This window comes from Cyphomyrmex costatus, unplaced genomic scaffold (assembly GCF_001594065.2).
Source record: "Cyphomyrmex costatus isolate MS0001 unplaced genomic scaffold, Ccosl1.0 scaffold91, whole genome shotgun sequence".
Taxonomy (NCBI): Eukaryota; Metazoa; Arthropoda; class Insecta; order Hymenoptera; family Formicidae; genus Cyphomyrmex; species Cyphomyrmex costatus.
Genome location: NW_017280495.1, coordinates 330936 through 344704, shown reverse-complemented (window position 1 = coordinate 344704; position 13769 = coordinate 330936). Strand labels below are relative to the sequence as shown.

The following is a 13769-nucleotide window of genomic DNA, read 5'->3' as shown; positions in this document are numbered from 1 at the left end:
GCACGTCTTTTTCTCGTCTTAATCCGCCGAGGCTGTCGTGCGTATAGAGACCGGCATGATCCCCGCCGCTATCTCGCGTAAACCAACCACACGATCCCGACGGGCCGAGGTCGCGTCGCCTACTGCGAGACGGCGGCGCAAGGCGTCTCGCAACCGCCCGCCACCGTCCGCACACGCCCGAGCCGGCGTGTTGCGTGACGTCGCGACGCCCACGCAAGATCGGGCGGGATGCGCGCGCGAGTCCATGATCGGTTGCGATTTCGCGCGCTCCACAATCTATGTGTCTGCGATGCCTAATCTACAATTTACTCTTTACTTCCTGTACCTGGCTTTTTACCACTTCTTTTTACTTCCTGCCTTTTCTCCTCTTTTCCAGTTTTTTCGTTTTCTGAACTTCGACTGAAATAAAAGTTGACGAACTTCAGAGACAAGGAACGTGTGAAAAGCAATGTTGTTGTCGATAAAATCACGAAGAAGGGACGAAATTAAAAACAAGCAAAACAAGAAGTAAAGAACAAATTGTAAATTAGGCTTGATTGGCGATTGGATGGAGCAGAGGAAGAGAAAGAGATAGATATATGTGCGTTTATTATAATTCTAGAGCAATAAGCCTTCTAAAAACATAAAAATAAAAGAAGTGTAAAAAATATACAAATAACAAAAAAGAGAAATTACTATTTATTATACACACTGTTCTCACAAGTGAGAACTTATAAGTTTTTAATTTATTTGCATCAATTACAAATTGAACAGTGATTACAGAGCTTAAGTGAGAAAAATAATTAAATGTACGAGTGCATAAAATGGCGAGACATCAGCAAATCTGCTGCTCTAATTCCTACCAGAAAAAGCGAGTATCCGGGTTTTCATTATCTGATTAACTTGTGAGGGTTTAAACTTAATCTAACCTCACTTAACTTGATGTAAAAATTATGTTTTTGTAGCTATTAATCAATAAATGGTAAAACCAATGGTTTTTATAATGGTGTAATTTTGAAACTTATTTACTACAAAACCACATCAGAGTATAGTAATTAATTATTTATATATGGATAGTAAGATACAATTTTTACTTTATCGTGAGGTTAAGTTCAACCACGAGTCAATCAGCTGATAAAAAACCGGGCATAAGAGTAATAATATAGATAACTTACACAATGAGAAAATTACTCAAATTACGATGTATGTTTATAATAGTACGTGATACAAGCGTTTATATGTATACTATAAGGGTATGTGGATGCAGGTGGGTGTGGATGGGAATGTGCGCGTGCGCGGTGTGTGTGTGTGTGTGTGTGTGTGTGTGTGTGTGTGTGTGTGTGTGTTGTGTGTGTGTGTGTGTGTGTGTGTGTGAGCAGAGAGAACATGAAAGAGAGAGAGAAAGAAAGAAAACAACTGATGATTATTCGCGATTGTCATAAGAAAAAACCTTTCAATTTCGATGTTGATCAAAACATGACCAAATTGACGCCGTGTTATATTTCGTGGAATCGCGCATATCAACCATGACAAACGTAATAAATGAATTTAATAATTTTTATTTTGGGGAGTAAAAAAATTTAAACTGAACAATACATTAAACAGATGATAAAAATGTGACTGTAAATAAAAGATAAATAAAATGCACAAACAATAAATAAATAAAAATGCGTAATGTGCAATTTATATTTCATATTTATACATTTTTTAATTTTTATATTGTTCGAAACACATTAGAAACTGGTCGCTTGAAAAAAAAAAGTCTATACATATATGTAATATATTGCGAGTACTGGTTTTTAATGATATGCACGAATCTCCGAAATGACGCAACGTCATATCGCGGTATCGTTTTTTGTCGCATGGTCGTCGCTCACGGCGAAGCGCGGACGAGCGCTACATTATTTCGCGGCGGATTACGGACGTAGGCGTTAATTATTAATCGTCGATTGCAATTAGCGCCACAGTTGCAACGTATCCCGATCGATAAAGCGCGCGGCTCGTAATTTTATTTCGTATATATACGTACGTCGATGGAATTATAATCTACGCGAAATGACACACGCGTGCTGTATCCCTCTCCCTCCTTCTCTTTCTTTCTCTCTCGCTTTCGACGGTCTCCGTGGAGAGCAAAACGCGCGAAATATGTAGATGCGACGTATGAATCTCGTTGCAAGCAACTGTTGGAGAATCGCGTGAAACACTGATAATTCTACGGCACCATTAATAATTCGTCGTAGAGCCGTCATACAGAACTTCAGATACGGTGATGTTCCCGCTAGAGAAAATTCAAGGGATTCGTTAATCAAATTTTGCGGCGACCGGGAGATCCAGAGGCAACATCGTGAAACATTTATACGTATTACCGCTATTACCTCGGCGAATACGCGGAAACTTTCGTTTAAAAAGAAGACGATGGAAAAAATAAGAAGAGAAGAAAGACTAAGCTTAACAAGCCGTTAAGGTAATTGCGAGAGAGAGTGAGACTTTAAAATTATTAACAATAACGAAATCCACGTTGCAGTTGAAGTATTTGAGTCATACAGTGTCTAAACTGTCTGCAGTAAAGAAATGTACGTGAACCGGTCGTTTTGCAAAATTACATGAATCCACATTTCTATGAAAATCAGTCGCCAGTACTACATCAAGGCAACGACTCCATTTCCTGCTCAAATAACATTATTTCGAATATTCCTTGTGTGTTTCGTGAGTAAGTACGTCGAATCTAAGTGCTATTAAGATAGATATACATCAAACGAATGAACAATGGACGAACAGCGAACGCGCGTAAGTACTTTCGGTACAAACGCAATAGGAAGCAAAACAAACAACACGAAATACGAGTATTTTCATAATTTTTTTCTTCCATTATTCTTGCATTGACTTGTTATCTTCACACACATACAAACGGATAAAATGAAAGGTAAAAGATCGAAACGTCAAAAAAAAAACTGATTATAATTGATAATGTGATTTAATTTCGAATTTTGAATATCGAAAATTAAATATTTGTAACTCTTCGTGCATTCGAAACCGCATCTTGATTTCGCATTGTATAAAAAAAATATTTATTTATTTGCACGGAAAGAACGATTTTACCAAAGTATCTGAAAATTTAGTAAGATACGTATCTAAAAATAATTTTGTTAGACTCTCAAAACAATTACGAGAATTTAAAATAAATGTACATTTAGTATAACACGATCTCAAGCTGGTTCCTAGAATATTAAACTTTTTGCAACATTGCTCATATCCATAACTAATTTGATAATCGAATAAAATTATTTTCAGATCTATATCTAGCTAAATTCTCAGATATTCAACAAAACTTTTTTCCGTGCGTGCATTTTGCAAGAAAATGCTCGCGTACAATAAGCGTACGTTTCCAATCGAGCCGCAATTGCACGAAGCAACATTCACCGACTAATTAGGTGAATTGCGAGGAAGCTCGAATCTATGTATCTCGGCGAACGGAACGGATTATCGATTTCTCTTCGCGGTGGATAATAGCAACTAGCCTTACGTAGTTCGGCGACGACGGTGCGCGATAGTTTCTCACGGTAGTTCCGCGCTTCACCCGGGTCCTGCGTCGCTACTCTAACCGGCGCGTGAACTTCCGTAACTTCATTGGTGGATATAGAATTGAGTTTCTGCGGCTCGAGATAAACGGCCAATGCGAGGTGTCTAGCCCGGGATATTATTTTAAACGTCATTGACTCTCTCGATAAGAAGGCTAACATTTGGACCCCGAAGCACTCTGTCCACTTCACGCCTCTTCCTCTCGTCTCTCGTCCGTCGAGAGGTGCCGTGTCAGCGAGGTAAAAGAAGAGCCAACACTCTCGTTAACTTATGGAGCGTTTGCGTGAATTCGACTAACGTTGATTGGTGTATGGTAAAAACAAATTAGTTGTTAAAGTACCAAAACTTTTTGCAGCATCATGTTTGTATGAGCATATTCTATATAAGTTATTTTCAACAAAATTATTTTTAGATTCCATCTAAATTTTTAGATATTTCAGCAAAATCGTTCTTTCTGTATACGCTATCGTTATAATCAAAATATAATTTTGCACATATATTTATATAATTAATTTAGCAATAGGTAAATATATTAAATTGTGATTAAGCAATTAGAGGAGCGATTAAAAATTTAATTTAAATCATACATCCGCAAATTTTTACCACCAATTCACGTATCATAACTTTTAATTAACAATCGTACAGGGTCGACGAGGATCTCTCTGGAAAGACAAGCGTTAAACTATTTCGTATCTGCAAAGTCTCTTGATAAAGAGAGCGAAACGGTAGAGTCGGAAGACATTCCGCAAAACATTTTTACTCGCCGTTTTCCGCGCGTAAGAGGATTAAATTAAAATGCTAACATCGAGAAATCGCTTTCATCTTTATGAGATTGCCCGGCGTACGCTTTGCAAGCAAAAGGGGGAAATGCGGGGGAGGTGCAGAAAGGGGGAGAAGGAAAATGCAACGCGGATGCTGTCGGGATGGTCGTACTAGCGGAGAGAGAATCGATCGAATTATCTCGCTAAATCTGTGAGCAGAGAGAACCGATACGCGTAGTTCGATCTCGCCGAAGATTTCTACGTCATGAAATGCAATCGGACCCATCTCTCGCGCTTAATTGACTTCGTTAACGCACCCGATTGCATAGCGAGAGAGAAAGATATATAGAGAGAGAGAGAGAGAGGGAGAGAGAGAAATACACTTTGTAACCTACGCCGACAATTGATGATGACGGTTTATCGTACATTCAATATCATTATCGCTTGGCCTCATGCAATGAAGTCTCTACGCGGCACGTGATAAACGATTACCGATCTTCGCCGAAACGCAGCGATAGGCGCGGGCGAGCGGTATGCAAATAAATGCCGTAATTAACCGGCTTACAATTAGGCTTACGACGACAAACACGCGCGTAAACTGCGCAGTCCCTGGCGCGGTCACGCGGCGAACCACCTGATGATTCGGCAAGATTTCCGTGGGTAATCGCGTCATGGACGATTGCATTCCGCGGCTGCGGCCATACTTTACTCCCGTTCGCGTATTCGCGACGGCGGCAAAGGGGCGAGGGGAAGGATGAAAAATCGTCCGTATAATGCACCGTATTTCCATTAAAAGCTGCGAATAAATATGTTCAGCACGCGAGGGGAGAGCCAAACAATCGATAGACGAATGGAGATATTGTATTTTCTCTGCTCTAGGAATTAAATTCCTCTAAATCTAGCAATAAGAAGTATAAATAAGATTCTCGAGTAACTTTTATCTCACTTTTTTTCTTTCTCTCTATCTCATCCTCTGTCACCGAGGGTTAGATTTATGTGGAAATAAAGCATACGATACATTAGACACGGAAGAGCAATACATTAGATACAGACGAGCGATAATCGAAAGGAAGAACGAGTCCGGGATTCGCCCTTCAAAAATCGATTTTCGTTTTCGAGAAGGCGGAATGCGGAATGGGGGAGGCGCGTTTTCTTCTCATTTGCGTAAAGTGCTTTCCGCGAGCGTATCCGGCGCATTATACATCGCGAAAAGCGGTCCCGGAGGAGCTGTTCACGATAATTTATTGTGCGGTTCTCGGCATAAACTAGTTTGCGGAGACGCGACGGTTTCAGTATGGAGCTGCCCACGGACAGCCTGGATACATATGGATGCTGCAAGATCGCCGTCTGAAACCCCGAACCTGGTACCATTTTCAGTTTTTCCACATAAAGTTCTCTTATATTTTTGACATCTCATTTATTTTACATTTAACCGCTCTTTTTTTTAACGTATCGAGAATTAAAAAAAATTTTTGGAGACTGGATAATCAAAACTCTCTACGGCTCTGCATTCGCTTTGACTCACCGCGCTCATAACTATGATGATTCCTTGTTTAATGTTTGATAAATAAACAAAGATGAAATGACGCTTGAAGTAATTAGTAACCTAAGCGAATGCAGTCAGTTACAATTTATTATTTATTATAATTATTTATTTACATTGGTATAATTATGTACATATATTTCTATTGATCAATATTTCTAAAGTTAATTGCAATTTCTATCAGTTATCTCGTAATTTTAGCTTTTATGATTTCACAGAGATGAAATAAATAGACTTTCGCAGAGGTTTAAAAATTCGCAAAGTGTTGCGCACAACCTAACCTACTTAAATATGGCTTAAGATAGAATGTAGATTAGAGTATAAAGAAGTGGATGCATGCCAATAGTTTTCTCCGTACATTATAGCGTATTTTATCGCATTTTTTGAGCTCGTTGACTTATCATCGAATGTTGCGAAAGAAGCTTGACGGGTTCGCCGGCTGGCTCGCGATGAGATTGATGACTGCGCGCTGACGCACTAGAAACTTTCCAAAGAAAGAATTCACGGCTTATCGAAAGGCACAAAGGACAAAAATTCACAGCTCGCGACGAAAGAGAAAAAAATCCGCTTGCGCACGACGAGTTTTACAGAAGCGGACGCCTCGTTACGCGCACGCCCCGGTCACGTTCAGTCAAGGAGGTCGTGTGAGCTAATACAACACCGGCGTGAATATGATATCAGTCGATCGTCCCGACTTGACTGTGTGACGGCGGTAAATTGATAAAAAGAAATTGCGAAAGAGAGACGCGAGAGTGCTCTTTATGAGAGCGATAAAAGAGTGCTGACGAGAACGCTGAGCGTCATTAAAACGCCTTCATCTTATTAAATGCGAAAAAAATTACATAAAACTTCCGATAACGTCGTATCGTATGTCTAGAGATATCTCTAAATAATTATGCTTACGATATAAGAATCCTTATTGATAAATAAAACGAATGAAAATGTTCGGAATGTTCTTGTTAACTATGTTATGCTGAGATAATGCGTCTACTCTTTCTATCGCACGAAGCCCGCGATACGTAGATAGATTTACGAATGTTTTCTTTTTTCACTTTTTTTTTCTTCTCGAAAAGTGCTTATCTGCTAATATTACGCATTTGTGACTATCAATGTACGGAGCAATGCAACACGTTTCATTTGGTGTCGTGTGTTTAGAGATCGGATTGCATGTGTCACAAAAGACGACTAATATATGTAATACGCTGACATAAGCGGAAATCGATCCAATAATTCTTCCCATCGGGCCGAAAATCTACGCTAATAAAAATTGACTCAGCTCTCTGGATACCAATAATATTATCTGCTTGTTAATATGACACTTGTCTGCCGACGAGTGAATTTTTTATTTCATCAAAAAAGAGATTATCCCTCTCTTTTTATATCGGTTACTTAATATTTGTAAGTGATATAAATATACGGTGTGTCGAATGGGCTACGATAGGAGCTTCATATTTAGTGACACAAAAGTGTCTATCTTTGTTATTCCTCTGAATATTGAGAAAGATAAAATGATGCTCGTGTCAACTTGTATCACTAAATGTAAAGCACTCAATGGGGATTGAGATATGTAAACAATTGTAAGCGCCAAGTTCGCGCGGCGAATCCTGGTATTCATGGCGATAATCATATGCGACTACTTCTGGAAATACACCTGTTCCGCTCCTAATCAGCAAGAACGCTTCACTAAATACGGTTTAAACTTTGGTCTCTAGTTGCTCTACCGGCCGTACGAAATTTGCATTTAATGACAGTAGTCAGCGGTGCAGGACAGGACGTGCGAGGCGAGGTGTTTGGCCGAAGAGGGTGCGATGGTAATTTCGCGCCCTTATGACTACGATTAAAAGAGGCGTATACACACATAGGGGAAATTAATTTGAATAACTAACGTAAGAACTAATATAAAGTTCATTTAAAAAAAATGCGCCACGTATAATGTGCACGAAGGGATAAAGGGGAAATGGGGTTCCTTCCCCTCGTGGTAAACCTCACGACATTTTTTTTGTTTTTTTTTTCAGACAGCCACACGAAGGCGGTCGCCGTAGCGTTGGAAGAAAAGTCGATAAAAATACCATTAAGATCCCTCGGCGAATATTCCGCCGGCATTATTGTGCAATTTGCTCGAATTACGCGAATCAGCCGCGTCTTTCTGCTCCAACACGCGAAATGGCTTGCTGGGTAAGGTAAAAAAAAGACCGCCATTTGGTGTCTGTACGAATTAAACGGCCACCGAGAACTTAGCTACGAATTAGCTACCTCTATATAATTCATAACATATACATTCACAAACACAAATGAGAATAACGTATCACAGTATTACCGCACGCAAAACACACGCGTATACAAATCAACTGCACGCAAATGAATTGAATTGCGACAGTGTTGACATTTTCATTTAAGTCAGATTAGAGAAGCATATAATACTATAATGTCTGATATTTTCCGTATCACGGAAATTTATGGAAAGGATAGCTTTCTGCTGATAAGCAAATACAAAATTCATTCCTATACTACTCTTTACTATCGTTGATCAATGCAGTTGGTTGGTTGTCGCAGCTCATTAGAAGTTAACGTATCATATGAATAACTACCGATTGGATTGCCATATTTTATAATCGACTCGTGTCATCTATTTAAGATAAAAATTTCTATAAATTCATAGATCTCATGTTATCTTATACATAATCTATCTCATTCTATTTTAAATAGGTCTTGAAAAATATGGTAGATCAAACATATGATATCCAATTTCTTATTTGGATGTTTCATCCAGTCTATACAAGTTGCTGTTTGCAAAACGCAGATCTTAAATTTGTGTTTATGTTTACAAACTACATTTTGTGAATTATGTAACAGAGGAAGCTCTACGACGAAGCTTCGTCTGAAGCACGTATCGCATACGAACGTTCTGTTTAACACGTGATTACGATATTGCCGTTATCGTAGTTAAATATAGCGCGCGAGTTAATAGATGTATTAATTATTAACGACGCTGAGCGAACGGCTAAATCTACCAAACGTTCTTCCTAAAGTTCCATTGAGTTCACGAGAGAGAATTCGAGACCGATAAAGCTGCCAACGTTTTGCTTTGCTAGTACCGCGATAACTTCCCATCTTGACTCATAAATCGACCCGATTATCACGAACCCTCGGCAAGATATGCCGTCAGCGAGCGTTTCCTACCGGAAAAAAAAACACGCACGAGAAACGACCGTGCTGCACGAAAATCGGTGTTTAAAAAAAAAGTGATGGCCCACAGAATTTAACATCTATCATGGTTTGTCTGAAGTAGTGTTCTTAGAAGTAATAGTCTACAGTTAATCTTCCAGAGTTTAAAAATGGCGTTTTAAAAAAAATTTGAACATCTTTGGTAGAAAAATCTTTTATTTTAATATATAGTTGAAAGGGGGAAGTAAAGAAATCGTGACACGAGTAAAGACCTTTTTTTTCAATCAATAAGCCTGTTCGTGCATTGACAATTGAATACATTAGCAGTAGCATCGCCGTTTATCATGCGATGCTATTCCTCGTTTGTTGCTCAGTTTACGATCGGTTTCTGAGGAGGAAATGAAAACCGCAGTCACATTCCTTTGCGGGACGCAAAAGTACAAATTGATCGAAGATTCCGCGATTACGAAGTAAAACGCGGGCAGAAACGGCAAATCTTGGGTCATAATAATTTAATACAGGCGCGCCAAGCATTCCGCCTCCCCCCGCGGAGAATTTTTACTACTCCTCTCGTAGCAGGACGAGAGAAGAATCTTGCGACGACAGTACTGAAAAATTCATACGTTCCGAAGAAGAATATGAGCGGGATTGCGAATAGATAAGGTGAGCACCTGACACGCATATGACAACTAACGGGGCATACGTGGTCGGACGTTAAATCGATACAACTGCCGACGGTCCTTCGGGAATTTCATATGACGGTATCGCGCGAAAGGTTCCATTTACTCCTAAAAGTCAAGTGTCGATATTTCATCAGAGGAGCAGCATCGATACTTTATTTTTCAAGGATGAGGAACGTTTCTGCGGTGTACAAATTCTCTAGGATCAGACGACCTGACAGACTTCGTTTAAAAATGTGCTTAAAATACTTTAAGCAGGGTTTGCTAATATTGCACTTAAAAAAGTTACAAAGAAACTATAATTGAAAAATTACGTATAGAGTGTCCCTTTTCAGCTCTATTTTCTAGTCGTAAGTCTTCTGTTCTCAGATAAGTTCTCTATAAAAAATATATTTTACAGTCATAATTAATAACAATAAATATTTCAAATCATTAATTTAAAAAAGGTTAAGAAAAGTTTTAAGAAAATTAAAAAAGTATGTTAAAGATATTCTAAAAATATAAATTTTCAATTTAAGAAATTTTATGCATTTCTTAAAACAAAATTTCAGATAAATATAGCTCGAGTCTGTATGGTTCTAATATAAGAACAAGAAATCAAGGTACCAATTATTCGCACAATTATACAATTTCATAGTTTATACGAAAATGCGGAAAGATTTATCACCGAGACGATGTCGGATCTACTTCGTCATTAAGTGGCCGAGGGAAAAGTCACGTAAGAAAACGTCTCGCGCAAGCTCGAAGATTTCGCTCGGCGCACAATAGCAAAAAGTCGCAAGGTGCGGAAACTCCGAAAGAACGGAGAACGTCACGGTACGACTTTATTACACGGCTAGTTCGATTTACGAGTTACTTGAATCCAGGTATTTTCCGCCACGAGCAGGTGAGGTGGAAGAGGGCGGCGAGGGAGATCAAGGACGTTCGGCGATAAATTTTCTTGGGCTATAATGGGACTCTATGGTGGTGGAACGGACAGTGACGGGGGCGAATATCGGGGGTAGGATTTCTGCGTCGACTCAAGAGGCGACGTCGAAGTAAGACCGCACGGAACGACGACGTTGAAAAAAGGAAGCGACGTGGAGGCGGGGGAGGGGATCAGACGATGTCAGGATCGAGAATGTCGTTATCGACGAGAAATTTTTCTTGGCGTTTCACGATTACTTGGCGCTTGCGAATGAACGAAGCCAGAGGACTCTGCGGTGAGAAATGACCGCCTCACAGGCCGTTTACGATCAAAATAGAACATGTCTAAAATTATTTCTCTAGCTGCTCTAGACGTAGTAAGAGAGAAAGAGCGAAAGAGTAAAAGGAGAGGAAGGCTTCTTAAACGCTTTCTATCCTTGTTCCTCTCACCGTATTTACGCACATATATTTGTCCCTACCTTTCGTCCGCATTCTAGCGGCGTCTTCAGTCTAATACCGGTCTTCCGTCCTAATACCTCGTTCGTGTCTATAAAGTAAACCCCTCATAAAGCATCGAGCCGGTGCGGGCGACGTGAGGAATCCCCTGGTACTGCGGTTTTCACAGTGAATGAGAGTGGTCGAGGATCTTTAAAGTTTTACTCGCCGGGTGGACAAAGAAAAGAGGACGGTGGGCCTTCAGTAATCCGTTTCAGTCATTCCGTATGCGCTCGGGTATCCCTCGGCCGCGGTGCTCCAAAACTGCAAACCAGCGAAGAGGGAAATCAAAAAGAAATCGGGATGCCGTTTCAGAATAATTGAAGAGGAGAAGTGAAAAGTTTGTGTAAAAGGCAGTCAAACGAGCTGCGATTGAGTGAACTTTAGCTAAGTGTTCAGTCATTGGACGGTATTTAAAGCGGGAATAAAAACCGATGTAATTTCGACGAGTAAAAGTTTCGGTGCTACGAAAACAAAAAACTGCCCATATATTATCGCGAATAGATGTACATATATTCAAATTTTGATTTATCGACACGATTAAATTCTAAAAACGTGGTAGAATAACTTTGATACAATCATTGTCGTTTGCTTTTGTTTGTCGCAAATGTAAAGAGAAGTGATAAATCGAAGAAAAAGAATCGTAAAGAATACGGTGTTCATCCGATATTCTAGCAGCGACCAATTTGCGAAGGAGGACTTGCCTGACGAAGGAAGAAGTCCTTTTAAATTCGGGTCTCGCTGCTTCTTGATAGAGAATCCCCGAGTGGCTATTTCTCACGGCCGAATAGAGTCGTTTAATTCCGCGGACTCGAGATGAGAGAATAGGAATCTGCGCGTCCGGTCCTCGGCTTTTTATGATTCAGTATAATGAAACGACTTTTGTCGGACTCGCGCGTTTCTGACGGTTTTTCCGCACGAAATCAGCTTGTTAAAATGCATATAAAATTATTACGCGTGAATCTATAATGAGAAATGCTCCAATATAATATCGATATACAGTTTCTGTATACAATCCTAAAATTGACGATAAATATTTTAAAGACAGGCTCTTGGTAACGTTTTAAGATGAAAAGTCGAATACGATTTCTCATCTCTTAGAGAGTCTTTAGCAAAATGGTCAATGTGGAGATGCTGAATTTTTTTTATTGTCAAAAGCATGAAACACCTTTACACACTGACTATCTTGCCATTCCTAAACGCACAAAATTCTAACCCTGTCTTTTTTTTTTAACTCTTTCCATTTGAAAACTATCATAGGCTCAGCATGTTTGCATTAAACTTTTTGTCTTAAAATGTTACAAAGAATCTGTCTTTAAAATATTTATCGTCAGTTTTGGAACACCCCGTACGTTCTGGTCGTTGCTCCCAGTAAATTACGTCATCCAACTGTTTTTCTTAAATCCAAGAGTTTGCGGAATGGAGTACGGAATCGTGTGCGCATCCGACGGCAGATACGAAATGCCAAAACACGTAGCTTCTGTAATATTCAAAAGGATCGGTCGAGGGGAACGATGCAACATCGAGAGTAACGAGGCGAACTTCTAGTCGATACATCGACAACTGCAGCGCGTAAAGAAGCAACGAAACAAAGAAGGAAATTGATTGTATTTCGGAGAAATTCGCCTCTCACAAAAGTAGAAATATGCAAGAAAATTTAATCAAAATATAATTAGCTGGAAAGTATTAAGAAAAACTGGGATACCAAATAAAAGCGTAATAACTGAGAGGTAAATTAAGATAAAAATCTTAAAAGATAAATTCTTCTCTCGCGCGTATAAAAAGAACGTCTAAAAAAAAGACAGGTCAAAGAGAGGCAATAACTTTTCAGAAAAAAATATATATGTAACTATATACAATATATTATACAATATATACAATGTTATCTTAAAAATAAAATAGAATAGAGTGGAGGGAAAAAGAAGTTGTTGATGTAAGCGATGCAATCGTGACACACTAAGTGGGTACACTAATCCGTGATATAAAAACGAACGAGCCGTATTTCAGCCAGTCTAAAGGCGATTCACTCGCATACACAGGATCTCGTTAACGAAGTACGGGAGAATCGAGGAGAAGGAAGAACGCGGGACACAAAGGACTTCCACGGGACACGGCGGCACGCCGTCTGTCCTTTCCGTACGCAAGAATGCAGGATCAGGATGAATTTTACAGGACTCTCTGCTCGTCGGAGACCCTCCGCTCCGGCAGGAAGGGATTCTTCCACGATTTTAGCGGGCACGTGATGCAAACCGCGGGCGATACCTGGACGTCGAGGACATTCGGCCGGATCGATGACAACGAAGGACGAGTGAGGGCGATCTTTACTGACGCAAAAATAAAAGACGTCGTGACTGACACGCTCGCAAAGGTGAAGCTCCTTTTCAGAGACAAGGATGCAGAGATCTCCAAGCGCAGGCGACTCGAAGGATACCAGCTCGCCGCCGTCGGCGAGCACGACAAGGCCCTTTTGCTGTTCAGTCAGGCTGTCTTGCGCGCCCCTCAACCAGGTCACTACAAATGTGGTAGAAAATCCATTATTCCGAGACAAATTTATAACGTATACACTGTTGGTTATCAAAGGAGCAAGAATAATCTTCCTAGAGTTAAATAACGTTTTGTTACCTGTTTGTGTATTTGTGTGTGTTAAAATTAATTTATTTC

At 39.8% G+C, this 13769-nt stretch overlaps 1 protein-coding gene across 2 annotated transcripts in view; it reads left to right on the top strand.

Annotated features, from left to right (window-relative positions):
• Positions 1-11573: 11573 nt before the first annotated feature.
• The window catches only part of LOC108781823 (SET and MYND domain-containing protein 4), a 42699-nt gene continuing 40503 nt past the window's right edge, over positions 11574-13769 (top strand). Inside the window, exons 1-2 of one of the 2 annotated variants that reach the window (XM_018549909.1) lie at positions 11574-11614; positions 13148-13615. In XM_018549909.1, coding sequence (XP_018405411.1) covers positions 13255-13615 — 361 coding nt within the window. In that variant the 5' untranslated portion in view covers positions 11574-11614; positions 13148-13254. Of the gene's footprint in view, positions 11615-13004; positions 13616-13769 lie in introns of those variants that run through there. The other variant, XM_018549908.1, reaches the window with a different exon arrangement.